We start from the raw sequence: 21764 nt of genomic DNA, 5'->3' as shown, positions 1-21764 counted from the left end.
GAGAGAGAGAGAGAGAGAGAGAGAGAGAGAGAGAAAGCAGAGGAGGAAAGGGGGGAGGGAGAGGGAGAATCGAAGGGAGAAAGACGGGCTAGTAGTAATAGTAGTAGTAGTGGAGAGTTGGCTGGGATACGCGGATTGGGATGGATGGGTTGATTGATTGGGCACGCTTGTATTGTTTCAGGAGGAAGCTGAATCGACGTAACGGTCTACGCCAGGATGGCCAGTTGGCCGCTGAGAATCGTACTTCTGTCCAGCACCCTCATCCTTGTCCGCGGTAAGTAAGAACACAAATCCTGCCGGTTCGTTGGAAAATCATGGCCGCCCGACCGTTTCGTTTCGTCGTGTTTCGACCGTCGGCCATTTCATCGGTTGGGCAATCACCGTGGGGGATATGCCTGTTTCACGGAGGAGGGCGAGGGAAAGGGAAGTGCGTTTAGCCGAGTAAATATTTGCGTCGCTGAGCAACGCGAAGCGAGAAAATGAGGGACCGCCACCCACCGACGAAAAGTATTTGACCAATAAAGTGACTTCCTCCAGGGAGAAATGATTTCCTCGGTTTGCTCTTTTTTTAAGGGACGAATTTGATTTCCGCCTCGGAGTATAAATGCCATAAAATCCCTTCTCTTTTTCCTCCGGTAATACGTATATACGTGCGTATATACGTGTGTAATATACGTGTGGAGGCGTTACGGAGTAAATGTTTCTCCCTCGTTTCGTTATTCTCTTTTATTTTTCTTTTTTTTCTTTTCTCTCTCTTTTTTTTTTCTTGAGAAAGGTGGTAAAAAGTGTACGCGATATTGAAAACTTTTAATATCGCATAGTTACTACCGTCCCGGCGAGTCGGTTTACAGGGACGGTATTTGCCTCGTTTTCAAACTCTCTCTCTCTCTGTCTCTCTCTTTCTCTTTTCTCGACGAGCAGGGACGAGCCCAAGTGTCCGGTGATTGATTTTCTGCCACTCGACGATCCGTTCATCCGTTGCTCAATCACGTGACGAAAACACTACGGGTGTCCATTTAAATTATGAACGTCGGTTTTATTTGTTTCGAAATCCATTATCTTACTCAACTTCTCGTGTAATTTGTAAGCCAATACAGGAGAAGAGTAACTTCGTACTCGGATATCCGTTTTCCTTCCAACTTCCATCATTAATAACTTTCTCTTCCCTCGAAATGACGGAGGCGGTCGTTCGAGTCCTACGGTAATCGATTAATAACTCTTTGGGGAGGGAGGGAAAAAAAGAAAAAGAATTTCGAGGTAGCAATAATAATCAGATTTAAACGGATGCGTCTCTAGCAAATAAAAGTTACGACAAGTTGGAATCGTTACGTTATTTAAACGCTGTCGTATCGACAATGGAGGTGGAAACTTTTGTGCTCGAATTCTCAAAAGTAATTTCGTTTCGCGGCGATCGAACCACGCTGTGATGTCTTTTCCATTCGCTGCACCGCCGGCCAACTTTTTATTTATCGCAATTCTATAAACGTCCCCGGGGATATTAAATCGCCGATAAATTCATTGTATTTCGTCCGATCTCAATCTCTCGAACTCCGCTAGAACAACGCAACAAGATATTCAATTCGTTCTGCGAACGATATTTGTTGCCGATTGAATCTTCACTTTCCACCTTTTCATATCTTTTTCTTACCGTTTTACACCCCGTTTTCGTTTTAATCCCTTTCCCCTCGACCCCTCTTTCGCCTTTCTTCTCTTTCTTCTTTTTCTTCATTTTTTCTTCTTCTTCTTTTTTTTTTTTTCTTTACTCTTCGGTTATTATCGTCGAGTTTTCTCAAGAAGTATTAAAGTAATGCCACGCTCTTTCGCGTAATTAAATGCCGTACTCGGTGAACTGAAACAATATAAACTTTCGAGCGTCAAGTTTACGAGCGTTGAAAAAACTTGCTCCGATATTGAATATCATTGCGAATGTGTTTCAACGTTGCCTTCTCTCCACCCTCCTCCCCTCGACGCTCGTAAAAACTTTTTAATCGACAGTACTCGCGAATACACCGTCCTCGTCTTTTCTTCTCGTCTCTTTTTTCCCGCCTGTCTTCGCCAAGGAAGAAGGGGGAAGTGGAGTTGCCGCGCTTATCGCTTCCCCTCTATTGGACCTCTATCGAGGCAGAAACGCTCCTCTCTCTCTCTCTCTCTCTCTCTCTCTCTTTTTTTTTCTCGTATCCTCGAGAAATCGGTGTCGGAGCGAACATCGAATTCGTGTTATCCGAGCCGCGAAGTTCGTTTTTCAGCAGCGGGGGGAGGGGGAGGATCGGTCGTCCCCGCTAACTTTCCCTCGCTCTCATCCTTTCTCACCCTCGAAGAAGAGAGAGAGGGAGAGGGGAGAAGGACGAAGACACGAGATATACAAGTGGCGCGCGCGGCGCCCTCTCCGCTCCAACCATAGTTCGTTCGGAATGCAGAGTACGTGCACGGGCTGCGGTTGCCGGTCGGTTTCCGGTCGTAAGCTATCCGCGAAGGGGAAAATAGCGGGGAAAAGAGCGTGGAGCGATTTGGAAGGTAGTTGCGGCTTCGTCGAAGGGGGGAATGGAGAGGAGGGGAGGGAAGAGGATCGAGCGAGAGGGAGAAAGGAGACGAGAGGGCAGAGGGAGAAAGAGAAGAAGAGCAAAAAGAAGAAGGAAAGCGGGGTGGATGGCGGGGTGTTGGCGGTGGCTTAAACGAGGGAGGAGGGGCGGATGCTTTCTTAAAGATGTGGAGCCGGGGCGCACTTGTTGCGCGGAAAAGGAGTACGCGGGCGATGCCAAGGAAAGAAGGAAGGAAAGAAGGAAGGAAGGAAGGAAGGAAGGAAGGAAGGAACAGGCGTGTGCAGCCTCGAAAGCGTGCAAAAAGGGGATGGGGAGGGTGGTTGGACGGGTTGGAGGGGAAAGCGAAGAAAAACGACGGCGAGCAGGATGGGGTGGGGGAGATTTGACGGCGACGAAGTGAGAGTTTGAGGGGTGTAGGCGAGGAAACGATAGGGGTTTGGGGAGAAGGGGGGCAAAGATACGGCTGGGGAATCGAATTGATTCTCTTTTACGAGCTCGCGTTACTTTTCTTCACCCCCTTTTGCCATCCTTGCCTCTTGACCGTGATGCTGCTTCTCTTCCAATCTTTCTCTCTCTCTCTCTCTCTCTCTCTCTTTCTCTCTCGTTCTCTCTCGCTCTTTCAATTTCCTCGAAGGCTTTCCTTCTCGCCGGTGTTATTTATTTATCAGCTCTCGCACGTAGCTTTCCTCAAGCTCGTGTAAAGGATCGGACGAGGCACCACTTCGACCGGACCACCTTCTTTATCCGGACCATCTCTCTTTCCTTCTTTTCGTTCCGACCACGGTCTTGGCCTTTTTTCACGTCTCTCGTCGGATCCCCGTTGTACCGCACGCTTCCCGCTCTCTCATTTCATTTGCCGGTCGTTGGACGGTGAAAAGGTAGTTCTTTCGCATCGAGGGGAGGGCAAGAATCGGCACTCGCCAATTGTGACGGGAGGATGAGAAGACTTATTGGGATTCCTTGCGGACAACGGACGACCTTCCAAGTCCGTTCCACGATCGATCGTTGGGCGCGCGACCAATCGCGACGATCCATTGGTCACGGTGAATATCGTATATCGGAGGAAAGTAATAGCCTCGAGGATGATCGATAAGGAATGGACGACTCTTCCTTTGCTTTCGTTGCACCGTATATATTTTATATATACGGGGGAAACTGGCGCGTGAACGCTTTGGAGAGAGAAAAAAAAAAAAAGAAAAAAAGAAATTCACCGAGTAATAATTTATTAATTCAAGATGGATTAAAGCGATGGAGAACGGCGATGAGAGAGATAGAGAGAGAGAGAAGAATAGTGCTTTTAAGTTTATTAACCGTGAAGCAAAAGACGAAGCGTGAACAGCTATAGCTACAGAGATAGGTCCATAGGTGGTGTACAGAAGTCTATTGAACTTCCGGCTTGAGAGAATTCACCACGTTACTTATTTATCAGCATCTACACGTAGCGTTGTACGCGGTATCACCTCCTGGGAAAAAGGCACTTTCCGCGCGAGTAGATAGAATCAACCGGCCCGGATTGGATTGGAGCCTCAAGGAAAAACTTATTTGGATTCCTTACGGATATAAGGGGTTTCCGGGGCAGCTTTTACTCGGGAAGCTTGGACGCGAATTGATCGATACATCGAAAGGAGAGGAGTGGCGTTACATCGACCGTAGAGAAATCGAAATTACGCGTATAATTTCTTGCTAGTTTTTTCGAAAGGCTCGCCCTTTAATCGGGAAGATTAAAAGGGTAAAGGGCGCGCGCGCTTTCACTTATTCAACTTTTCCCGAGAAACTTGATTCTCCGAGGTATGGTCGGTGCGCGTCGTTGAATAACGAGCGTTAAGTAACAACATAGAATGCCAGTAGTTGCGAGCTATCTGTGTTTTTCCCTCCTCTCCTTTTTCTCTCCTCGTTACGAGAGAAAAACGAAGGTGAAACATTTTCCCTCTTCGTGTCTCGAGCGTGTTTCGCAAAGAAAATTCTTTCAGCAAGCCAACCCATGCTTTACGCTCTTGAACTTTCTCTCTCTCTTTCTCTCTTTTACTCTCTCTACGATATCGATATTTCTCTTCGAAACGTACGCCACGCGAGTATTGACGGGATATTGACTTTTACTTTTCCCGACTCGTTGGAAATCCGTCTTCCCCTTAACCTATTCTCTCGATTCGTTGCATCCTTAGCCAATAATCTTGTATCTTCGAATAACTATATCTTCGATCGTAAATAATGCGAGAATTCGGGGAGACTGGGCCACGAGAGAGAGAGAGAGAGAGAGAGAGAGAGAGAGAGAGAGAGAGAGAGAAATTCGATGTAGCGACACCTGTATCGATTCCAAAATTATCGCACAAACGTCGTCGTAGCAGGCGACGTTATTAGATTGGCTCGACAGATAGGAGAATAAGACAGGCGAACTCAAGATATTGTATTCGTAAGTTTGTAATTGGGACCTGTGGATGTTCTCCTTCCATCCACTCGTCTAACTTACCCATCCGTGCAAAGTCTGTATACACACACACACATATATATACATATACTCTGGAAACTCTCCAACGTCATTTAGGATGTCTACATTCGTCGTGGAGTTCGATTGGATCCGGTTTTCCGGAAATTTAACCGAGCGTATGATTTCGAGAGGTTTTACGGTACTATTTCCGGGTCCCGGGCCATTTTCGAGGAACGCCCGTCGGTCACCGATAATCCGCGATAATGTTGGCGTCGATAGAGGGAGCACGAGTCTCTCTCTCTCTGTCGATGCGATCTATATAAGGAGGGAGGGAGGGGGTAAATGGTTGGGAAAAGAGCTGGTCGAATCGCACCACGGGGAATAAGTTCACCCGGATAAAGGATTCGCCTGTTTCGCCTCGGAACCGGTCAAGTTCGTAAATTCAATCCGAATTTATCGAACGGTTAATTGAAACGAAGCGGGGTAATCCGGTTTCCCCGGACAATTTTTTCCTTCCTCCGTACCTTCCTCCCTACGTACCTGCTGGCAGTACGATCGTGCCACGAACGGAGGAATCCGCCTTTATCGAGTCTGGCGAACCTTCGAAGCGGCAGGAAACTTTCATAAAAGAATTCAAATTAGTCGATCCTCGGAATTTAACTATCCCATTTGAGGTTCGTTGATGAAATTTTCGCCGAGGAGTATTGAACTCGTTGCTCCCCTTAGCGCCGCCGCCCCGCTTCCAACGTGTGCCTTATTTTTACACTATCGATTTCCTTCTCTCCTCTTTGACGTTCAATCTTGCATTATTCAAGAGATCCTTCGGTCTCGCGTTATTCCATCTCTCTCCCTCTCTCTCTCTCTCGCATACGAGAGAATAGCGTTAATTCCGTGCAACTCCTCTCTTCCGATCTCCTCTCAGTCTCTCCCCCTCCCCAATTTTTATTATTCTCATCTATGTTGTGAACATGGCAACATTTCATAATCCCCTGTAATTATTTCATCGGGGAAGGTTTTCAGAATATGTACGCGCGATCATTTCGTAGGTAATCGGATCCGGCAAAGAGGATTTTCATTGGGCGAACCCTTTTCAGGGAGCAGCCGCCGGTTCAGCAGAGTTCCACGAGCCAGATACAATGCGTGCAACACCGACATGAATTATGCCGCTCCAGGAACGGCTAAATTATATACCCATCCACGACCGCAATTGTTGAGCACCGCCGGGTCAGAGCGGCGATTTTAATTAACCGCATCGTAAGGAACGCGAAAGCTGCTTGTTGTTCGCGCGAACCGACGAAACAACGAGCAACGTTTTCCAGTTGATCGATGCTTGTTCGGAAAGTTGAACAAAAAAAGAAAAAAGAAAAAAAAAAAAAGAAGGGACAAATAGCAAGCAGACGACGTTATAGCAACGAGAGTAACAGCCCAGTCGAGTTGCATCGAGTGTAAAGCAAATACATTTGCCGAGTGTTTGCCATGTTTTTGATGGGCGATAAACACAACGAAAAATAGAGACGCGACACATCGAAAAACAGTGCGAGAACTTACGCGGAATGGAGTGTTTCTCTTGTCGCTCAGTAGTTATATCCCTGTTTTGATCGGACCGTGCGTATCGTATTTGTCTTAGCCACTCTGCTTTTGTTTCCCCATCCAAGAACAATTTATCCTCCCCCCCTGTTACGTTTTCGCGTAGATTTTAGTACTTATCAGAGATACTTATCCAGATATAATCATTCATCGTTCGAACAATTTTTCACTCGTACTTCCCCTGAGAACTCTGCGTTCTCGTCGAAAATTCGCGGGGGGAATTAAAATTTGAAACGAGGGAAGAAACAGCTCGGTATGGAGAAAGGATTGGGAAAGGATGGAAGTGTCTTCGTCTTCGTTTGCGCACGGCCATCCAACGTGCCGCGTTCTCTTCTCCCCGTGGAAAGTGTTAAATAAACAAATTTGATGCGCGGCCCAACGTCAGGTTAGTCGCCTCGTGGAAGAAACGAGGGGAGGGAAGGGAAGAACGTGCCACTACGAACGGCATTCTCGAAGAGAGGGATAAGGTAGTTTCGCGAAGCCGAGTCGGCGCGAATGGCCCCGACACCGATCCTCATCCCCGCCGCGTTCGAGCGTCGCAGACATTTAACGAAAGGCGGCCGTGAAAGAGGCGTCGGCGATAAACGGGGCGCCGCGTTTTCACGCGAAACCGACGCCGCTAACGAAAAAAAGAGTGACGCGTAGACCATCCCCTTTCCTCCCAGATTACACGGATCCGCGCCACCACCCTCCGCCTTTCCGTTTTCACGCGCGCGCGTTTTTTCACGCTTCCTCCTCGCCAATTGACAAAAGACCCGCGCGGGGATCGTCCTTCCTCGTTGAAAGGGGAGTTCTCGAGTTACGTTTTCATTTTCATTTTCGCGCGCCACACTGGAGGATCGTATCGACAGGTTTTTTCCCCGTTAATTTTCATCTTTGTTCTTAGTATTAAGGATCTTGAGATCAATTTAAATGGGTTGGTCTTTGATCTTGCGCATAGAGAGAACGTAGAGAGAGAGAGAAATATATATGGTTTGTTGGTTGTATGTCGGTGATGATTTATTAATTCGATGCAAATATTATCGGCAGATATATATTGTGCACGTCGAAAGAAAATATAGGATCGCGTTGTGTATATTTTTCGTTTCGCGGAACCAATGAAACCCTCATATTGGTATGGATATCGAATATTCCGAATTTCACGGTTGAAAGGTTAATATGATTTCTCTTCGCTATCATGAATATGGAGGTGAACGCTCGCTCGTGTTCAGCCCGCTATTACGTAATCGCTTAAAATTAAGTGATACGTATTACTCATTAGCGCGGCATTGACGAATCGAATTAAGCTGGTGAATATCGCTTGTTGCGTAATCGATACTAAATCATTATGTTACGAACGTGTTCGGTTCGTGTTTTCGATTATGTTCCAGATAGATTACATTCTCGGAGGAGAAGAGTCTTTTTGATAAAAAAAGAAATAAAATTCTAACGAACTGCTTCTATCGAAGCGATACGAATTATTATAAATGTATATATATATATATACATATATTCGGTATTTCGGAATAAAACGCGCGAATCTTGAATTTATTTAATCTCCGTTTATAAACGTGTAGCGATTCCAAAGCCAATTAGCGCAACCGGCTCAGGTTATCCTTGCGTATCCTTGCACAGCACGGTGGACGAGCGCGATAAGAGCGGGAATGAAAACATTTCTGGGATGATATCGAGTTCAATTCTTAGCCCGTCCCCGATAGTAGTATCCACAGATATCGATCGGTATCGATCGCGGCGCGAAGAACCTTTAATTCCGCGAGACTTCTAATTAAAGCGGAGGAGCGCGATGGGAGAAACAAAACAGGGGTAAGGTTCCAATTGCCGTGGTAGTCGGCTTAATAAACGTAATTACTACAGTCGCGTGTACACACCGGCGAGAAGAGGTGCTCGTTCGGCTAATGACACGGCCGTCATTAATCGCAACGCGAACGCCCGCCCGACACTACGATCCGAGCAATTAAGCCGAATTTTTCATCGGTCCAACGTTCCGTGCTTCTCCCTCCGCTCGAGCCCGATTTTCATTTTAACCAGCGATATTTCATCGTGACCGCGTAATTCGCAACATTAACACCGAGCGAGCATCCCATAAATCCGGGCTGAAACGCGAGCTTCGAACGTTGACAACGATCTCTAGGAAGGGGGAGGGGAGGAGGAACCGATTTTTTCGAAAACCCGGTATTTCGGGTGGTGTCCAATCGTCGTTATTCGTTGGTCGTTTTACAAATTTCTCTCGCGATTATCGTAGGTTTTTTCACGGCTTGCAAGGGAGGATCGCAAAAGGCCACCCTTCGTGGATTCGCGGTGAAAGGAGACGAAAGGGAGCGAAACGCGTTTCGCTAAATTGACGCGATCTTCGAACGATGGCGGTGGCGGGGATAAGCGAGGAAAGTTGGCGTTTACGACGCGTCCTTCCTCCCTCGTTCAAACTCTTTTGCGTACGACGATTTGATTCGACTCGAGCGAGTAATGATTTATAAATATGAAAGGCGGGCTTCCCTAAAGATTCGAATAAACGTCGGAATGGAAGTGATTTTTTTCTTATATTCGGTATTGAAATTGTAGGAATTATCTCGAATTACATTATACGTAAGAATAGTGAAAATTACGAGTTTCTCTTCGATCGATACGATATAATATTCGCACGATTCTTCAATTATTGGATCGGTGAAAATCTGCGGACTTTCTCTCTCCGTTAATTTCAGAATGTGGTAAGCGACTCGTATCGATCCATCCATCCCAATTTCCGTTTCCTCTTTGTTGTTGCACGCGCGCATCTTGTAATATCGAAGACACCACGCTACAATTTCACGGCATTCTCTCGTCGACGCGGAATTATTGGGAAGGTATTGAAGTATATCGGACCGCGTGGTGTTAGCCTTTCACGGGACAACAAAGGCGATTAAACCGTGTGACACGGTTATGACGTCTGCTACAATGGGCGGGAATATTGAATAGGCGGCGCGTTGATAATGCTAATCACGCGCTTACATTCGAGCGAGTGTTATTAATACGCGACATTCTCAGCCAGGACACGCGTCGTTTCGACCAATTTATCGTATCTAATTTCGACGCGATACCGAGCTTTGAATAACAACTTGGCCGCTACCGGGGCGCGAGCAAACGGCGCGAAAACTATGGAGCCGCACGTACAGATATTTCAATGAACGATAATCGTACGACTTTTCGTGACTCCCGATCGAGGAAAGGAAGCTATTTATAACGTGGCAATTTCCCTTCCACCTTGATAAAAATCGCACGTGGATAAAATAAATCCAACTGTTTTTCGTGCGGTATCGAGATCTCGGCGAAGAAGAAATCTCGCAGCATTCTCGATCGAACTGAATGATTCCAATTTTAACAAGAACTTAAAAACTCGACGATTAGAATAGGAATAATTAAAAGCGATGGCACAGAGAGAGAGAAAAATATATATTTTCGAAATAATCGCCAATTATCGTTTTGGAAATTGAGGGAACGCGTTTTAACGCGATATCCTCGAGGGCGAGGCTAGTCGAGTGCTTTCCTCTCCGAACCTTTTCAATTTACCCCGGCGTGAAGAAGTCGCGAAAATATAGTTTTAGAGGATTTACACCCGCGGAGCCAGTTTTCACGAAGTTTCTCGGCCGGTGTGACGGCCGAGTGCCTCGCTTCATCCTGGCTGAGGAGGACTTTGTTAATAACGCGAGCGCCACGAGCAGCCCACTCGACGGCTTATTCACGCGTTCCGCCAACTATTTCGTTCGCAAGCTTGTATACTTTGCGCAGGGAAATCGTAGCGTCCGCCCCTGTTGAATTCGCCACTGTAAATTGAGGAAACGAGCAATTACGCGTCAGCCGTGTAAATGAAGCGAGTTCGCGCCGCTTCGCCTGCATTTAATGCACGCGCGTACGTGCCCGTGTGTCATTGATATACGCTTCGTTTACAGTCTGGAAACCACGGTTTCACGCTCCAAAAGTGTCTCGCGCACACTCGTGATCCGCAAATTAAATCGGGGCGAGACGATCGATGAATGAATGAATCCCTCTCGCGTCGAGATTTCAACCGGATTCGACATTCAGCATTTCCGATTATTCGCTCGATCTGCTTCGCTCGAGCGTTCGTCTCCTCCTACGGGAAATTCGTATATTTATAATATCGATATTTCCTGGCAGACGGGGGGAGGGGGGGCGAACAGGGGATTAAAAGAAAACCGAATTACCGAACGCGGGGTCCCCTCGGAGACTTCACCTCCTCGAGCTTCGCCTCCCCTCCCCATAAGTTTCGACTTTTGACACGTTGCGCGTGTATCAGTACGTGTCTGAACTCGCCTCGTAGCCGACGCGTCGGTTCGTGCCTTGTTAACTAGTTAAAGTCATTGTGTTCGTACGGCGAAGCGCGTACGACGAGGCCTCGTTTTGCCTGGCGGCGCCCTAGAGACGTAATCTGGAGATGTCTGGAGATGCGAACCACGACCACGTCGATGTGCGACGGCGTACAGGAAGGAACCACCTCTGTTGGATGAGATGAACCCCGGTGGAAACAAGGCTTTCCCTCGATGGAAAGAGAAAAAGCGATTAGATCGGCTACGTCACCCTTCTTTATCGTTTCTTCTTCCCCTCCTCCTTTTCCTCCTCCTCTTCTTCCTCCCTCCGAGTCGATAATTAACAAGGCAGGCCGGTCGAGTCACTTAGGCGTGCTGCGTCGTCGTCTTTCTCATCCTTGTTGTCGTTTATTTTCGTTCCTACCCGTAATTTCTATCCTTTCTCCTCTCCCAATTCGATCCTTTTTTTCTCTCTCTCTCTCTCCTTCCATTTTTTTCCTCTTCTATCTTTTTCGTTTCTTTCTTTTTTTTTTTTTTTTTACCATTCTCTATACACCCGTTCGTCCCACCCTGTTTCGTTGCACGGCGAAGCCAACGCTACGAACACCGGTTTAATTGTTAACGAGAAAAGTTTGCATTTTCGAGTGCAAATCCTCGTACCGCCGCGCCGTTCTCGCGCTTCTTACCCTCTTCCGTTTCAACCCCTTCTACCCATCCTCTGTCTCCTGTACGCGCCACGTACAAATTCCGTGGAAATTCCGTTGGATCGTTGTCGATCCTTCTCCTCGCGTCTCCTCGCTCCAATTGACTCTCTGGATCATTGTCCGCCGTGAATGCAACCTTTTACCCGTCGCGAACCTTCGTTGTTGGCGCATCGGCTTCGCCTCGATTCTACGATCGAGTTTTTTTCGACCGTAGTCATCACCCTCTTCCTCGAGGAATATCCATCCTCGTTTTCCTACGTTGTTTCGAAATTTGTTGTTAATTGAAGTACAGTTTCCGTTTTTTCTTTTCTCCCTCCCTATTCGCGTCGATCCACTCCATAGCTCGAGCTCGAGCTGCTTCAAAATAAGTCTCAACAACGATACGATTTTTTTTATAGAGTCTCTCTCTTCCTCTGTTTTTCGACTTCTCGGATAAATATTTACGCATCGGATAACGCATCTGTAAAATTATATATATATATAACAGTTTCGAGATTTAAAATTGATTGTGTATCGTGAAACGCGGGAAATATAATAGCCCCCGCGTGGAAAGGTGTCGCTTTTGATCCGAGGACACGGCGCCTCTTTGCCTCTTTTCCTTTTTTCCTGCAAAGCCCACGGGCAAACGGCTGTTGTACACCGTATATCTTTCGTTTACACGCCGCGCGTATCCGCGTTGTGTGAATCGTGCGCATGCACTCGGGTCGAGTTCTTTGAACCCGCGCACGTGATCCCTCCACGCGAGCACCGTGCTTCCCGTTTTTTTCTCCCTTTCCGTTTCGGCCCAACCTTCGTGAAACTCGTTGCTCATATCCGTTCCCTTGTTGTAGTGGTAGCAACAAGGTTTCGATTCAGACTCGAGGAACGGGAACAGAAGGGGGAAGGAAAGGAAGGGAACGAAGGACAGGGCAGGAAAGCGGGCGATACTACTCGATATAGGGGTTAGAGGGGAGGGAGAGAGCCGAAGAGTCGACTCGAAATACGGTAACGAGAGAGTATCGAGAGGACGATCCATCTTCCGGAAGGACCAGTCGATCCAGTTCCGGAACTCGTGTCGCACTCGTTAACGAACCAACGCTCGATGAAACTTAACCCCTCCCTTCCCCCTATCTTCGTTCGCGTTTCCTCCTCCTTCCCCTCCTTCCTTGATTTCCTTTTCACGCGCCGTCGTTTTCAACGCAACCTTTAACCCCGAGTTTTCTGCGGGGAGGGGAGGGGATTAATTTAAACAGTATGTGATCGCGGTTACTGGATTAAATTCCAGTTGAAAAGCTTTAGCCGAGGCTGTACCTGTGGGAGAAGAGGAGGAGGAGAGTAGAAGGGGGCAGGTTAAGAGAAGAGAAGAAAGGCGAGAGAGAGAGAGAGAGAGTGGCAGAACGAGGTAGAAGGAGGTAGTAGGGTGCGTCGAGAGTATAAGTGCAGCAGAGGGGTGACTATCCCCCTTCTAGTAGCGAGGAAGGGTTGAGTTTCCTATGGTTTAATTGGGCGCGAAATCATTTCCGATGCAATGCGCGCGGATGCAGCCGCGACGACGAGTAATCACCGTAAAAGCTCGACTTCTCTCTCTCTCTCTCTCTCTCTCCGATGCGTTTCCTATCTCTCCTCTCCCCCTTCTCCCTTTCCTCTTTCTTCTCTTCCTACTCTTCGCGCGCCCGCTTCTCTCCCCCCCTCTCTCTCTCTCTTTCCTTTCTTTCTTTCTTTCGCCCTTCGCATTCTCATCGCGCGACCGTCTCCTTTCTCGTATCGTTTCTCGAGACTCGAAAACTCGAAAGGAAAAAACCGCGATCGATACGCGCGCCGTCACCCGATTCCCCGTTTCCATTTATCTCATTTGTCATCGAGCATCGACTCGATTGTATCGAGATAAATCTCTCCGAAGGACGAAGAATCATCGCCCCGTCGGGCGATCCATTTCCATTCTGTGGAAAAATACCAGAGTCGATTCAGAGCGGCGCGATCAATTGTGAACACGATTTTTGCCTCGTAAGGGAGCACCAGCTTATCTCCGCGTGGTGGTAGACATTGACCGCTGCTCAATGATGCAATTTCCGCGTTCCGAACGAAACCGATCGGTGCGAATAATACTTGCGCCGAAAAACAGCGTTTCAGTTCCAAGAATTCGATCCGACGAACTCGTCGATCGCGAAGAGCCGCGCTTCAACCGTGGCTTCTTCGCGAGATAATTGGAACGATATCTCGATAAAATTGTTCGATTGTTCACCTCGATACTCCATCGGCAAATTTTAACGATATCTTTGTCTATCCTGGCGCGATTCGATTGTTTTAAAATTCGCTGGACGATTTATCAATCGTCGAATCTCGTGGTTGTTTAATGGGGTTCGGTGCATGATTATTATTATTATTATTATTATTATTATAATTTTGTTCCATTGTTCCGCAAAAACGATGTTAATTTTACGGGGTCTAAACTGGGGGCTGTGCGTAGATTGCTGTCGTACAAACGCGGGTTCTCTGCGGGAGAGCGTGCCGCTTAGCCGCAAAACGGAAACACGCAAATTGCGCGCCATCATCGTCGCTGGATTTCCGATATTCGGCAATTTCCGCGTGGCTGTTGGCTTCAATATAGTAGACGTTATTAGCGAACCCTGTGCTCGATTTAAAATTAATTGCGCCAAATCCAAGCGGCTTATTCGCCACTTAAGATTATTTTATTTTATTATAATTTTCGTCTTATAATCACGTTTAAATTCGTTACGCTTCGAATTGTATCGAAACACTTGAATGGATTGAAACGGAATCGTGTAACGAGAGCAAAGATATTTTACACGAGGGTCAAATTTCTTCCAAATATTGGGAAAGTACGAGTCGAACGACGCTCTTATTCTCTCTCTTTTTTTTTTTTTTTTTCAATTCTTATTCTCATTCAAACCTCCTTATTTTTCATTTCCTTTCTTTTCAATTTTTCCCAACTGATTCTACTCTTTCACGAGTGCGCGCGCACTTCTTCTTTTCCCTCCCCTTAAAATTTCTTTCATTCAGAACTAGAGACTACATCTGGAAAAAAAAAAAGAAAAAAAGAAACGCACGCCACCCCAAAACTAGTTTCACACCCCTTTCTAAATCGAATATTCATCATTCGCACCTCCATCGTTTCAAACATTCTTCATCCACCCGATAAAATTCTACTACCGCTCCCACAATTTCATTCCTCTCTGTTAAATTAATTTCCCTCCATCAAACGCTTTCAACCAAGAGTCCTCTCCCTCCTCCCGCCCCCTATCTTGATAGAAATCGATGCCGCGCCACGATATCGCGCCGCCATACGTTTCCCTCTCCCCCCTCCCCCTCCTTCCGCTTTGTTTCACGTTTAATTTCCAAACCCGCGAAGGAGGGAAAAAGAGAGAGAGTGAGAGAGAGAGAGAGAGAGAAAGATAGAGAGACATACCATTTAACCGTTTCGCGTTGGTCAAAGTGAAAAGCATCCCCGAAGACATATTGCATCGACGTGAAACCTCCCTTAATTCGAGAGATGTCGTTGTTGCGTGACCCATTGCTTATTATTACATCGCGGTGGAAATGGCTGAATCCGTGAAATATCACGACAAGACGTGGCCAATTACAATCGTCCAATAGCTAAAGTAGTAGATGGTTCATAACCGAGGAGGGAGGAAGAAGAAGGATGCTTTGTAAGTCGGGCTTCCCGTTTCTCTCGTTCTGTGTTTGTCATATCGTTATCGCGGCAAAATTAGACTAGGAGGTGGGGAAAGGTCGTTGACACGCGCCTCCGACCAACAAAAGACCAGGAAATTGCAAAAATACTCGGGGGACGGGATAGATTTATTTTAATAGCATTGCATCCACCTGGTATCTGGAGAGGGAGGCTCGTCTGGCAGCGTCGCAGCCAGATTAAATTCGATCAATTATAAATTGTATTGAATGAAGAAGAGTGGATTAGATATACGTAGGTATAATTGTAGATACGCGGGTCATATATAATTGGCGGAGATGATGATTATATTCGATGATGATTCGCGTCGGCGTTCTTCGAAATATAATTTTTCCCCGCGATAATTATAACTGTTAAGAGTGGACGAGCATAATGGAGGAATTAGCTAAATCTTGGCCGCCGGAGGGGCTGTTTCGATTCGATGAATTTAAATGAAAATTATTCGATAATGACGATGGAAACGAGCACGTATCAGCGAACAGGAAGCCTGTAATCAATTCCTCGAAATCAAACAGTTTAATTATTAATTTCATTGATCCATGAACTTGTTTGTGCTTATATATATATATTTGTCGGTTGTATACAAAATAACAGGAATTTAACCATCGATTTTGGTTGTATTTTCTCGCTTCGATTAATGGAAAACGATATTTATTATTTAAATTACCAAGAGCGTATCTCAACGCTCATCCATTTTTTCCTCTCCTTCTTCTTTTCCTTTTCATTTAAATCAATTTTCGAAAATTTTAATTTCTAATTTTATCGCACCATTAATTAAGAGTGCGAGATTCTCGAGCACGTTTTGAAATCAAATTGAACCAACCGCGACCGTCCAATCGGATCCAATCGTGGATCGTTCGTTTAATTTCGTATCGTTTAATTCTGAAGATCGAAATGGAGCGATCGGTTCGAAGTTATCTCTGTCGGTCGAAGAAACGAATGGCGCTCGGTTTCGATGCCGATTTGGTTGAAGTGCCGATTTTGCAACGTGGTAGGAAACTCGGCGCAGCTGCTACCGTCGTCCTTCACTGCTTCTCGCGAGCAATTTATACTTAGCGAATTAACATTGATCCGGCTGGGAAATATGATTCGTTCCGACAGGCAGAGAGGATCCTTCCGCTCGGTGTATTCGAATTTTCCTCGTGCGCATTCTCTCAATGCGCGTCCTCCATTGACCTTCCTTCCCATACATCGTCTTCGAAGCGTTACTTCGGAGTCGGTCTCGTCCGACCTGTTTAACACGAACGAGTTATGAAAGGGGAAGTGCGCGTCTACGCTTTGCAACCGTGAAAAATATCAATTAAAAATGATTTTTAATCTACACCTTGAATATTGCGAAGCAAAAGGCCGATGAAATTTTCGGTAGAAGATTCAACTACCGTTTACACTTGGGTTAATAAGTTAGCTTGTTTTAACATATTTAAATTTTTCTCGACCGATCGAACGATCGATATTTACGAAATTTTTCTAGATGCTCGCTCGGTGGAAAAAATATTGCGACATAGGGAGGTGGTGTGTCATGCGAGAACCAATTAACCTGACTGATTCAGACTTGACACATGGCTCGTTTCTTTCCCTACCATAAACACACTCGCAATCGCGTATAACGAAATTTCACTTTTTTTTTTTTTTTTTTTCTTTTCCTGTATCAATTTTCACGATACAAATTGATCCAATGCACGCTTGAAACTGATCGTTAAATATAATAACTGTGTCGTTGAATGTATGGGCGAAGATTCTCTCATGTTCTTCGATAAAATGTATATGATCGCGCGGAAACCAATTAACCTATATTCGCCCTTCTTTTCATCCTGATGATCCCTCTAATTATTCGCGACACCTTGTCACATGTTTTATATTTCATTTTCAACATTTACATTGCAAATTCTTCTTCTCGTTGACCGTTCCTTTCGTTGTCACGTTTCTTCTTCTTCTTCTTCTTCTTCTTCCTCTTCTCTCTTTTAATGATATCGTTCATTCTATTTTAATATTGCATGATTTTTTTTTTTTGCTCGATTCTTGTTTTTTCTTTTTCGCGTGAAAAAAGAGTATATCTATAACCCCGAAAGAATCCGTTCGTTAAAATTCGAGTAAGATTATTCTCCCTCTATATTTTTCTCTATTTAAGAAACGCGGCGGACAGAAAAATTTTGGGAACGTGACGCGTGTTACGATCGACCTACGATAAAATTTGCACCAAAGTCGTCGAATTTGTCGAAACGTAATCATCGGATACATATTCTCGAGGCCAAACCTTTTCTTTTCTTCTCTCCCTTCGAATCGATATCAGATGGCGAACCAAAAGAGAAATAAAAAAAAAAAAGAAAAGAAAAAAGAAGTGGAGAAGGGACAGAAAGCCGCGCGAAAGCCGTTACCTTTTTCCACACAGTCCCGATACATTTTGCATCCAGGTATCCCATCTGTGCTGGAAATGGCATTTTAAATCGATCGATCGACGACTAGGTTTTTTACCTCGCCTCGACTGGCCATGTGAAAATAATTGTGCGGCCAAGCTTTGAGCATCGTTCGCATCGTTCACACGAATTCGTCCATAGAATCCGGGGGATCGCTTCGCGAATCCTTTCTCCGTTCGAAATAGCCAGCCGCTGGATCCACCGTAAATCTGCGGCCTCCCTGCCTCTTTTATCACTCGCGCCCAACTCACGACTAACAAACCGATCCGGAGGGTGAGAACGATCCGCATCCCTCCTTTAAACGCTATCTCATTGCTCCCCATTTTGCGTACGAATTTGATTTAAAATCGCGTCGCAATAAATCAAATTTATTTCTCGTCCTGTGTACGTACTCGAAGGAAAATACGTTCGTTAAAGGTTTTACGAAAAAACGAGAAGTAAAACGAGGAATTTCGTTTCGAAAACGACGAAATTATTACATATACGCGTATCGAAAAATTTTTTAAGAAAATCGACGAAGGATTGGAAGGTTTGTTTTTATTCAATTCTCTTAATCGAGCAAAACGGGGCTTGTCTCGTTACAAAGTCTCTCGAATATTGCCCGCTTTCTTTACGAAATAAATCCCGTTACAAATATTTTATACCTATTTCGTTGAAATCCCATCCACCGTGAAAACGTGGACATTTGATTAGACGATGGATCATAGAAATCAATTCCCTTTCTTTTCACCCGCTTCTCACTCCATTCCGCCCTCTGTTTTTAATCGAACGATCAACGCGACACTGTGATACACGCGCGATTTTATCGGGCACCGTGTAACGAGTTTTATGAATTTTATTAGTCGAAAAACGGAACGCGGCGACGGACAGGGAAGCGCGTTAGCGACTCTCTCGGGGATCGGGTCGCGTAGCTGCCCCAATCGATATTAACAGGCCTCCGCCAATTTCCCGCAAATTTTGGATACGCGATCGAAATAAACGAGAATTTCCACGCGAAATAATATCACGGTTAATGCGCGCCTCGATAGAACGACGTAATTATAGCGAACGTCGAATTAACAATTAATCGTTTCTGCTCGCAGCGAGGAGAACGAAAGGGGTGGGAGGCTTTTTCGAATCGGCGAAAAATTGAGGAACGAAGAGAAAGGAAGGAGTGTATTATAGGCGCGCGCGCGCGCGCGATAATAAATTTCTCGCGAATAAAGAGAGAGAGAGAGAGAGAAAGGGTTGTTTTTAAATTCAAACAACCGAGAAATTGCGGTAATTGCGAGTGATATACGAGGGTTGGCTCAGAAGGAAGGAAAATTTAACGAAAGAATGGGGATATTCATGATGATTAAACGTTTCGCGATCGCGAAAAAATTACACAAAATTATTTTTCAACCAAGCGTTTACACTCGCTTACACCGATACGATAAATATGAACTCCGCATATTTTATATTTGTTCGTGTAATAGACGTAAACGAACGGCCTTACCTGGCTAATTTATATTTCATATCTCAAACACGGAGAATTTCCATCCGCGTTTCGGGATTCTCTCGGGTTGAACCACCACCCCCTCTCGTTGTATCCGCGCCTGATGCCTACAGCCGTGAACGTGGCGCGCGTTTTCTCGATGAAAAATTAGAGCCAATATTTGCCGGCGATTGAAATAGGCGATTCGTCGAATAAATCTGGATAAATGCACTTTAGAACGAGGGGAGAGCCCCTTACACGCTTCGATGGATTATCCCGTTCGCCTACGAACCGTAGAATATTACGAAGCTAGGAAATTATAGGGAATAATCGACGGCGCAATAATATCATGGCTTACGATCGACGAATATCGACGATTCGAATATCGTCCCTGATCAAATTTATACACCCGTTTTTCCATCCGTTGGATGTGAATTATCATCACCGTTTCGACGCAAATATACAAAGAGGAGGAGAGGACAGTTCTTTTTTCTTCCGTCCACGAAAGAGGAAGAGATTGGAAGGAAATCCGTAACGGACAAAGTAGTGTGAGGAAACATCGTAATCGTACGCGTATTATAGCGAATGGCACACGCAAATGGATATATATATATATACATATTATAGATGGAATAACTTTTTCCGATATCTGATTTTCCACCCGATTCCTCGAATAAGATTTTTTCCCGTCTGTGAACACGAATGAACGCGGTGTTTTCGAATCGATCGAGACCCGAAAGGATTTAACAAGTTTCTTTCTTTAACGAGCAATCCTCTCTCCACTCGATCAAGTAGGATTACGCGAGAACGATCGCGAACGATGTTATTATCAGATGAGAGACGAGAGACAAAGGGTGGTGGGAAACGGAATGCGCGAGCACTCTGCAAACGAACGAATCGGGAGTAGCCAGGAGAGGGAAGGGAGAAAGTTGAAGAAAGAAGCTCGCTTCTCCCTCTCGTTCGCCACTCTTCCGTCCACGCGTTCGTAACTAAGTACCTAATCATTAGATGTACACGAACAGTTAAACAGCGTGTTTACGGTGTCCGCATTGAAAGTGGTTTACCTGTGCGTCGTGGAAAATTTGATTCTCATCACGTAATCGGGATCCAACGTGACGTTGCATTTTCATGAAAACGCACAGCGTATTTGGGGAATGTAATGGCGGGGTCGCCGGTTTTTTCCTCCCCCTCTTCCTTCTTCCTTTTCTTCCCTTTCTCCCCTCGCCTTCCCTTTTTCTTCTCCGCTCGAATAAACTCGAATAAATTTTCACGTTAACGCGTTATTCGACCCAGATAACGCGTACTCGATACGCGGAAATTGAAATATGGAACCGCGAAGGGGGGGAGGGACGATGCGACGACTTTCGAGACGCAAACTTTCGAGCCCCGTAACGCACGTTTCCGTTGTTGTTTTTCAACGCGCCGTGAAACGTGTATCGGCTATTGATTACCCGTTACGGAAATGCAAATATTCCGCGATCATAACCGGCGAGAATTACGTAGCCGTCGTATTTTTCGCCCTCCCCTCGAGAGGGAATTAATCCGCCGCGGAGGGGATTGGGATCAGGTTTGCGCGGGGAGCAATTCTCCAATTATAACCGATCGTTCGAGGTTCGTTAACCGGAGGGAAAAGAGAAAAAAGAAAAAAAAAAAAAAAAGGGGTACAATTAGAGAGAAATTCCTATCGAAGGTTTGTGACGATCGGTCATCGGTGGAAAAAATTTATCCCGGGGGAGGATAGAGTGGAAGGGTCCCGTTGGAGAGAAAGGATAACGCGTGCCCTCGAATATGCGCGTTTACAGAGGGGTGTATCGAAGATGAGTCGGCGGGGATAATAGAAATCCCCGCCGCACGACGAGGATCGTGGTGTGGCTTTTGAGAAAGGATATCTCGACAAGGGCAAAAATGCCTTTGGGAGCCGGCCTCTTTGTAACGTTGGGGGGGAGGAGGGGATTGGCGATACACGCGCCGATAAGTCGCGCCGTGGTCGTGTGTCGCGTCGACACGGAGCGCGCGATTTTTCGAAAAATCGAGAGAGGTGGAGTGGAGAGTGGAGTGGAGTGGAGTGGAGTGGAGTGGAGTTGGAGGAGGGAAGAGCAACGGCGGTGAGGTGAAATTGATAAGGAGGGAGGGGCCGGATCGCGAGAGTACAAAGGGATGGCGGGATCGATGCCGATGATAGACAGAGATGGGACAGAGGGGAAAAAACTGATGGAGCCGGATGGAGTCGGCGAAAGAGGAGGATATGTGGATAAATGAAGAGGATAGAGGGGACAAAGTAGCAGGAATCGAGCGAGTGGGAAAGAGTGAAATATAATTGATAGGGAGGGAAGGATGAGGGAGAGAGAGAGAGAGAGAGCGTGTGTGTGTACTCGTATGTAAATGAAAAGGAAGGGAGACAGAGTGGTGGTGGTGGTGGTGGGAAAAGCGTGGATGCGGTGTGTGGGAGAGGAGAGAGGAAACGTGAGCGGGATGGAGGAAGGGGGAGGAGGGTGTAATGGGTATGCATACGTGTGAGATGCGACGCAGTCCCCGGGGACTGCGTTAATTCCAGGGGACCTGATTAATCGGAAACAGGACTATCGTGCAAATAGGCGCGAGATAACCCCGTCGTCCCACCGCGTCCACCTATCTGCGAGCATGTCCTCTCTG

At 46.1% G+C, this 21764-nt stretch overlaps 1 protein-coding gene across 6 annotated transcripts in view; it reads left to right on the top strand.

The window, feature by feature from the left end:
• Positions 1 to 21764, top strand: part of LOC122719450 (Down syndrome cell adhesion molecule-like protein Dscam2) — a 128391-nt gene that overhangs the window by 33448 nt on the left and 73179 nt on the right. For 4 of the 6 annotated variants that reach the window (XM_043945271.1, XM_043945262.1, XM_043945281.1 and 1 more), the window contains exon 1: positions 165 to 274. In XM_043945271.1, the coding sequence (XP_043801206.1) occupies positions 217 to 274 (58 nt within the window). In that variant the 5' untranslated portion in view covers positions 165 to 216. Of the gene's footprint in view, positions 1 to 164; positions 275 to 21764 lie in introns of those variants that run through there. The other 2 variants (XM_043945251.1, XM_043945242.1) reach the window with 1 other exon arrangement.

Source organism: Apis laboriosa, unplaced genomic scaffold, assembly GCF_014066325.1.
Source record: "Apis laboriosa isolate Shangri-la unplaced genomic scaffold, ASM1406632v1 scaffold11_cov152, whole genome shotgun sequence".
NCBI lineage: Eukaryota > Metazoa > Arthropoda > Insecta > Hymenoptera > Apidae > Apis > Apis laboriosa.
The sequence above is the reverse complement of the archived record's forward strand: the minus strand, read 5'-3'. Positions and strand labels throughout refer to the sequence as shown.